Here is an 8,277-nt window from a genome sequence, read left to right as displayed (position 1 = left end):
TGTACTGAAGCTTAGAGATGAAAAGTGCTTGCTATTAATTATATTAATTTTTAAGTTATACTTTTTCACTTGAACTTTGTAACGTATAACCACTGTTGCATTGAACTGGGGCTGGAAAAGGGCTTTTTTTTGCCAGAAGAACAGATTCCTAGAGGTAGAAAATTTTACAGAAGTAGCTTCTACTCTTCTCTAACACATATATAACCTGTATATTACTTGGAATAAATTTCCATGGAAAATATTTGTCTGGACCCAAAGTTTATACACTGTATCTTTTGCTTCCTAGACCTTTCTTTTTAATTACATTTTTCTATGCTTTTAATGGGACTTTGACCTTGTTTACAATTACAGATTTCCTTTTTGATTTCCCAGTCATGTATTAAAATAGCACATAAAGCTACAAACTGCAGGGGGATGTATTGCTGTTCCTTCCTCCTTTCTCATTTTGAAAACCAAAGCGATTGGTTTCTCATGAGTTGCAATCTCATGAGAGGAAAAACTCACAGAGAGCCATAACACACACAAATCCAAACAAACCATCTCTGACTTTCACAATTAACATACAGATAAGAGACTAGCCCAGCAGCACTCAGCATGGGTCACATATTCACTGCTGTACTGCCATCACCATCAGTTACCCAAAAATCAGGGCTCAATGGCTTAAATTTAGGGTCTGTGTTAGCAAGCAATAAATTCTAGATCTGTAAATTGTTTTGCAAGATGGTTAATTTTCTTTTTCCTCTCTCAGCACTTTTCCCCCTAGCGCAATGCTCAGTGTAGATGCGCGGCCTTAATCGGTTTAGTTGCGAGAAGATAATCTTTTTTTCTCTCTTTCTTGCTGTTGCCTGTTAGCTTAAAGGCTTTTTAGCTGAAGGTTGATAATTATCACTGAGAAGAAACTAGCACATCAGGAGTTCATTTTCGATCTTAGCACTTCTGGCGCTCCTTTGAACTCCTCGCACCAAGCCCGTGTTCCCACTCTGTCACTTTCCTCCCTCCATCATAAAAAGGTCTCGGCAGCCGGCGGCTCCAGCCTTTGCTGGTGGGCAGAGGGCATTGCTTCTCCCGAGTGCTCCTCCAGCATGGACAAGCTGCACGAGACATTGGTAAACATGGAAGATGCTCTGGCTTCGGAACACTCGGCCTGCTTGTCATCCTGGGACTGGAAAAGCTCCGCTGGGCCTTTTGAGCTGCACCCCATCTCGCCCCCGCACAGCTTGTCCCCGACGCCCTCCTTCGAATCCTACTCCTCGTCCCCTTGTCCGGCGGCGGCCGAGACCCCCTACAGCAGCGGCGGCAGCGGCCTGGGGGGATACGGCCTGGTGGAGTTCCCCGCCGCCTACCTGCCCAGCCCCGGGCAGGCCCGGCTGCCCAAGGGCACCAAGGTGCGGATGTCGGCCCAGCGCCGCAGGAAGGCCAGCGAGAGGGAGAAGCTGCGGATGAGGACCTTGGCGGACGCGCTCCACACGCTGCGCAATTACCTGCCCCCCATCTACAGCCAGCGGGGCCAGCCCCTCACCAAAATACAGACCCTGAAGTACACCATCAAGTACATCGGCGAACTGACCGAGCTCCTCGACAGCGTCAAGCGGGCGTAGAGCCCGCCGGGGGCGCCCGCCACGGCACGCTCGGGCTCTTTACAAACAAAAGATCGACATTTCTTCCTCGCCAGAGGACGGTGGGGCCCGGTGCCAGAGGAGGACGGCGCGAGGGAGGGGGAACCACCTCTGCACCTGGAGGCAATGCTGGAAGGTGAAGTAGGACTGCCTGAAAACCTGAGCTGCAGCTTGCTGAGACAGAAGTCTAGCTATTTACTTTTTTATTATTATTATTTTGTTTTGTTTTAATAAGCTTTTGAGAAATATTAAATCTAGTCTGACACAAAAGTAAAAAAAAAAAAAAAAAAGCCAGCTGATCTTCCTAGGATTTACATATCACTGTTCTGACTGAGCTCATTTTATAAGGACAATAGTAAATCTGTAGCTGTTAAACTGAATTTTTAAAAATGACAACAGCTTCATAAGAATACTAAGTGTATTGATTTGTAGGCACTTTAATTATACATTATTACATGTATTTAGTTCATGTGTTGTCTATTTATCCACCTGTCCACTGTACCTAAGAATCAGGTAACTAAGTAATAGTGAGAACATCTTTGCATGTAAAGAAATAAATGTCATAGTCTGTATCCTGTATTATAAATCTGAGTGATAGATAAGTAAAATCTAGTGATGACTGCTAAATATTGAAAATGAAATATAAGCAAACTGACACTGTGTATAGATAAACTGCTAAATCCTCACTTCTTTATTAATATATACAGAAGTATATAATTTTTCTGTATTTAATGTGTAAAAAACCCCTTATTCAGTGCCAGCAAAGGATGGAAGATTTTTTACATCAAATTCCTTAAACAAATAAGATTAGATTGAGATATTTTACTATCTGTCATGAAATAAATTACTTCAGGTTTCACAAAGGCGTGAAGTTCTATAGTTTTAATCTTTAATGACTTTGACTTTCAACTGATGGGCACCACAGCCCTGAAAGTATGTGCTGCTCTGTAAATCTCATTGCCTGACTGAGTCATAAGACTTGGCCTATGAAACAAGCCAGAGGGGCAAACCCCAGTTGTGGGGAGCTAATTAAGTCATGTTAACTTTTCTGCTGGGGGAGATGTAAGGCATAGAGAGCACAGCAGCTGGAAGGTAACAGGTTTGTCTCTCCACAGATCATCATGTCTCTGTGGGGCAGATGGTTTAGATTTGTGAATAAATCCTGTAGCAGAGAACCACAAAGCCAAAACTTCATTCCTTTTTTTTGTCTTTCCCTCTGTTGTTTGGAAGGAATTACAATTATCTTTGTACATTTTTTCTTCCAAGGATCAGCCCAAGCTGATTCAATGCTCTTCTCACATAGTATGTGCATATTGGGGCAATCAAAATGAAATCCAGCACTTTCACAAAAAAGCAACTACCCTCAAATGTATGCAGGTATTACTGTCACTCAGATATCCCATATGCTTCTGTTTGTAACTAACCCATGTTAGATTTGTTACAGGCTTTAATGTTTCAGCAAGAGTGCAAGTTGAATGATTTTTTAAAGCCCTATAAAATTGTCAAATTAGAAATATGAGGTGGAAACACTTATGTCAGGAGAGCATTCCTCAGTATAAATCTGTGCAGCTTATCCAGATTTCAGCAGATTTGCCCCAGGGAAAGTCAATCTGAATATTTTGCAAAGGATTGAAACTGCATGATACCCATGGGATCTTGCACAGAACCACAACTGAAAGCCTGATCCCACATTCTTTCTCGAAGACCTATTTGTGGGAAGACTTCTAACCTTGTCCTATAAATGTTCTACACCTGAAACTACAGGTAGAGACTATGCTCTCCAGCTATGGAAGCCTATAGGGTCATGGTTAAGCAGAGAAACAGGGATTTAAAAAGGTCTGCTTTAATTGTTATTTTATTCATGACCTTGGCTGGTCATCCAGCATTGCTGCCTCAGTTTACCCATCTGCAAACAAAGACTGATAACTAATGGCCTCAGAAAGCTGCTGCTCACAAAGCTGGGTGATGCTGTATGGAGAAAGGCCCAGGAGGAGGTACCCTGCACTTTGGAGAAGTGGCTCAGTCAGCATTCCCCACCACCCCAGTGAAATGGGGAGGTAAATGCCTGAAGTAGCTGAGCTGTAACTTTTTACATGCCCGAGCCGTTCCTCTCCTTGCAAGTCCAAGGTGGAGCAACAGCTCTAGGTAACTCATGAGGCAAGGCTGTGAGTCTCAGCAGAACATGGTACTGCCTTTGTGTCAGTGAGCCAGACCTTGGCTGTGTCTACTCCCACTGCCCCAGGCTCCAGCAGGACAGAGCTGCATCTAAGCTGACCTTGGGGAAAGAGCTGCACTAAATCACTCCCTGTGCCACAGTGGGGCCAAAGCCCACAGCCACAATGCAGATAGTTTATTAGAATAGGTTCTGCTCATGCACAATTTCATTTGTTTGATCCCCTTTCAGGGGATCTCTCCTTTCACCTGTGGGGATGGTGGGACCAACTTAGGTGTGGAATAGGAGGAAAAATTAGGTTTAGTATCTGCCCATGGCTGAGGTTTCCCAGGATGTGTCAGATTTGTTCCTCCCCTTCAGAAAGAAATCAATTCTTGCTCTGCGTAACATGAAACATCTCTATAAGCCTCACCTTTTGTAATTCTTCCCCTTGACACACAAATTTCACTGATCCAGAGAAAATAAGCTGAATTACTGTATTCACAGTACAATATGGCACAAGGCCTGCTGCTATTAAATGTTGGATTTTATTACTCTCAATAAAATTGAATACAGTTCAGGTTCATTTTTTTCCAGGAGTTTAGGATATCGAAGTGACATGAAAGAGATCAAGAGATTCCCCACATATGGTTATGAGTTCTAACTTTCAGGAGTGTAAGGTCCATAAAGCTGTGTTTAATTCTAACAGCAACACCACAATCTGTAGAAAAGAGGCAAAAGTTTGAACCTCAGTCTGAAAAAGTTGTCACAGAAGTAGAGAATGTCTCTCACATACAAGCACCTTCTCTCAACACAATATGTTAAAAATACACATGGAAATAAAGCTAAAATAGCTGAAAAGCCATGGCTGAAAAATTAAATTATACTCTCTAATAGAGTTCAGCATGCTGAAAAGATACAGGAGAGGGAACTGGGGTTATTCCTATACAATTAAATTAACTCTGTTGTCCCCAAGAGCTCACCCTTTTGCAGGTTAGCAGTCATTGAAATTTCTTACTAACTTGGAGAGCAGAATGTGGATCGTAAAGAAGAAACCATCACCACTAAAATATAGTTTTCTACTGTATTCAATCTTCTCAGGTACATGAAATCATCCTTCTTAAGTGATACTAGCCAGAAAAAATGAAAGGACAGCAGAACCGTTCTCAAATGCTAAAGAGAAAAAGGATAAAGTACATTATAAGATCTTGTACAGAAATTAATTAATTGAAATTAATTTTAGAGCCTCGGGAGAAGCCTTGAGATACGTGAGGCCTTGCAATTTGGTTGAACTACCAGTCTTTCACTCCCAGTTTACTGATGGGGTGATTACCATCAGATTACCACATAAATACATTTTTCTGCCTTTTAAACAAGTATTTCCACACTTCCAAATACACACTTTTCACCGAGCCAGAGACAAACAGCCCAGAAGCAGGCTGAGGGCAAGAGAAATGAGCAAGTGGCACCAAATCAGGTGAGACGACTGGAGCCCAGCAGCTGTGTCCTGAGCTGTTGTGCGTGTTGAGAGTTGTGCCCCTGCCTCCTCTCTGGGTGAATTGCTGAGGGGGTCCAGGTTAACCACAGAGTGCTAAAAGTTTCAGAAGCCAAGGAGAAGAGCCCCACATCCATCCTAAACCTTTTATCAGGCAAGAAAAAGGCAGGGCAGAACAGGCAGTTACATAGAATGGATTTTATACCAGTTAGTTCCTTTGGTGCCATGAGCCAGGCAGTTGGTGCTGCTGGAGGAAGCAGGTACCAGTGATACCAGCAGGTATTGTTGGTACCAGGGAGCTGGTACCAACAATATGACAATAGACCCTGGGTTCATTTTCTACCTCAGGGACCAGAGGCTGTTCTGGGGCACCTGGAATGATAAGATACTGCTCTATTTAGCAGGAGGCACAGCAATGCAAAGGAGGAGGCCTTGCAGGCAGGGCATTAGCCCAGGATTCAGGAGGCTTGTACAGCCTCACTCAGCAGGGCAGGCTTTCCACCTGAATCCAGGAGCACAGCAGCTTCTCTGCCTACTCCGTACAAGGGATGCAGCACTGTTGTCTGCCCGCAGCAGCAATACCTAGACATAGACCCTGAGGGGGGCGAGGAGGACAAATCAGCTCTTGAGGATAAGAATAAGTACCTTGGAAAGAATATTCCCCAGTGGTTAAAGACTCACATGTGGAAGAAGCTCCCTAGGCAAGCCCCAGCTCTGTAATCTACAGAACTCACCCCCCACCCCCCAAAGCAGAGGCGAGCCTGGGGCCGCCCGCACACACACAGGGCTTTGAAATTCTATGCTGAGGAGCACCATGTAGGTGCCAAGAGGTTTTATGGTGACACATTTGGGCTGCACATAGGTGTGCTTGGGACAAAGAAAACCTCCTGCAAACGGGCTTCAGCCAATTCCTTGGGAGAGCTGCTTCTCTGGAAACCGCCATATCCCCTCCAACTAGGGAAGCCAGGAGCTAACCTTCTAGCTCTGCCTAGCAGTAGCTAAAAAATACTCCACAAAAACATAAATATACCCCTAGCTTCTAAGGGCCCAGTGACTGACTTTTGCTCCCCAACTTATCTGCCATGCAACTACAAATCCTCTTATTGCCTTGAACAGGCAGGAAACTGGAAAGATAATTCACAGATCCCAATAAAGCCATTTCTAATGAGCTATAGAAGCTGGATCCTTCTAAGCCCCCTTCCCTGACTTTTTTGCTTCTTTATACACCAACATCAGCCTAAGCTTTCACTCTTACAGTACTTGATGTCATGATGAGGAGAAAGACTCATCTTATTTATGCTTTAAAGCATTCCTCTCCAAGAACATGCCCTTCCAGCATTGTAGCTAATACTGTGTTTAGGTGTTTCTAGGCTCACAGGCACAAATAAAAGAAGAAATTATATGTGAGTGGCTAAAAACTCAAATAGATTTGTGGCAGAAGCCAAGACTTGGAGTTCCTTAAGCTTTCCAAATCATTAGAGTATTGTCAGAACATGTTTTCTTCTGGATGGAGGTGCATAGCATTTACTGAAGAGTTTGGCATGTAAAAGAAAAAGCACAGGAACATGCCAAGGAGAGAAAATTAGTTGTGCCAAAACATAGATGTCAGTTTTATTAGTTTTTCAATATTAATAGTAAGTTTTTGCTACTTTAAGTCACCAAAACAGTAAAGTTTTAAAATACTGGCTGTCATTGAATACGGACTATAGAAAAGATGAGATTTCTGCCTAACAGTGACCAGATATGAGGTTACTTATTAGAAGTGATTTATCAACATTTACTTGAAATGGAAATAGCTATCTGCAGTACATTTCTGTTATTGTTCCTATTTTCCTATAAAAACAAATCACACCAGACTTCTCTTTTCCCTTACACTTTTGTCATTCACCTGTTGAAATTGCAGAAGACGTTAAGCATAAACAAAGAAGATTGATCTGCTTTCAACTTGTGTTAACAGGGATATAAAAATAACATCCCAAATACCAGGGGAAAAGCATGTGGCCATAAAATATCCACTTAAAAGGCAAAGAGGTGTTGATAAAACACTTGAAGTTTTTTTTTTCTTTTTTATATAAATAACCAGGAAGGCAGCTCCTGAATTTTAGTATAAACAGACACCTCTGAGGTAGAGAGAGTACTAGTGTCATGTCTTTAAATGATCTTACTGATATTCAAATGGATTTTGTGTATCTCACAGGCTGTTGGAACATCTGACAAGAAGCTTTATATAAATCCTTGTCCAACCATGGAGGGAAATGTCCTTGAATTTTCCCACATATCAGAAAGGTTCATAGAGAAGATGATTCTTTACATAACTCATCCTTCAAAATGGCACTAAACAATGCTTTAAAAGAGCTGAAGAGTAGCACCACAGTGGACCTGGGCACCACCTTGCTTTCCTACAACTCTTAAAAGCCCATCAACAGATAAAGCATGTCAAGGTGTTGACTAAGCTTTTGGAAATAAATGACCGTGTCTTAGACAAAATTGTAATTACTAGATTTCTATGCCTGATAATGTCCTTGAGTCTTGGTTTGAAGAAAACAACCTGAAAACCCAGGAAGCCATAACCAAGACAGAGTTACTGGTACTAAAATGGGCTGCCCAACAGCATGCTTGGTTCTCACAGCAGTCTCTAAACGTTACACTCTTCCCCCACACAAATATAAGAAAGCAGATGACTCGGGCTCCTCAAGGCAGCCCGTGCTGTGCTGGTGAAAGCAGATGAAGATTGTCACTCACTCAGCTGGAAAAAACACTGCTTAACAGTATCATTTCTTGGGGAGACCGTCAGCACCATGTAAGACACAGGGAAGTCACCACACCACTTAAAGCTCCTGTGGCTGTGTTCACTTAGGTGCAAAACCCAGGCAGCACAGTAGAGGTGTCTCCCTTGATTTTTTAATGGATTTTGCCTGCAGACTGAGCATTACCCAGTCCTCCGACCAGTGGGCTAACAAAGGGAAAAGCACTGGGTACTGAGTCACTGACTCGTCAAATCTGCTGTCAGGCTT

The 8,277-nt window shown here is 42.9% G+C and overlaps 1 protein-coding gene across 1 annotated transcript; it reads left to right on the top strand.

Annotated features, from left to right (window-relative positions):
* The first annotated feature begins 595 nt into the window (after positions 1-595).
* MSGN1 (mesogenin 1) lies at positions 596-1,697 on the top strand. The gene has a single exon (XM_068183410.1). The coding sequence runs from the start codon at positions 1,083-1,085 to the stop codon at positions 1,596-1,598; it is 516 nt and encodes a 171-aa protein (XP_068039511.1). The 5' UTR covers positions 596-1,082; the 3' UTR covers positions 1,599-1,697.
* The last annotated feature ends 6,580 nt before the right edge of the window (positions 1,698-8,277 follow it).

This window comes from Anomalospiza imberbis, chromosome 3 (genome assembly GCF_031753505.1).
Source record: "Anomalospiza imberbis isolate Cuckoo-Finch-1a 21T00152 chromosome 3, ASM3175350v1, whole genome shotgun sequence".
NCBI classification, from domain to species: domain Eukaryota; kingdom Metazoa; phylum Chordata; class Aves; order Passeriformes; family Viduidae; genus Anomalospiza; species Anomalospiza imberbis.
The sequence above is the reverse complement of the archived record's forward strand: the minus strand, read 5'-3'. Positions and strand labels throughout refer to the sequence as shown.

Bases quoted from the DNA above. Each gene is read 5' to 3' on its own strand.
- MSGN1 (XM_068183410.1), top strand. From the start codon at position 1,083: ATGGACAAGCTGCACGAGACATTGGTAAACATGGAAGATGCTCTGGCT.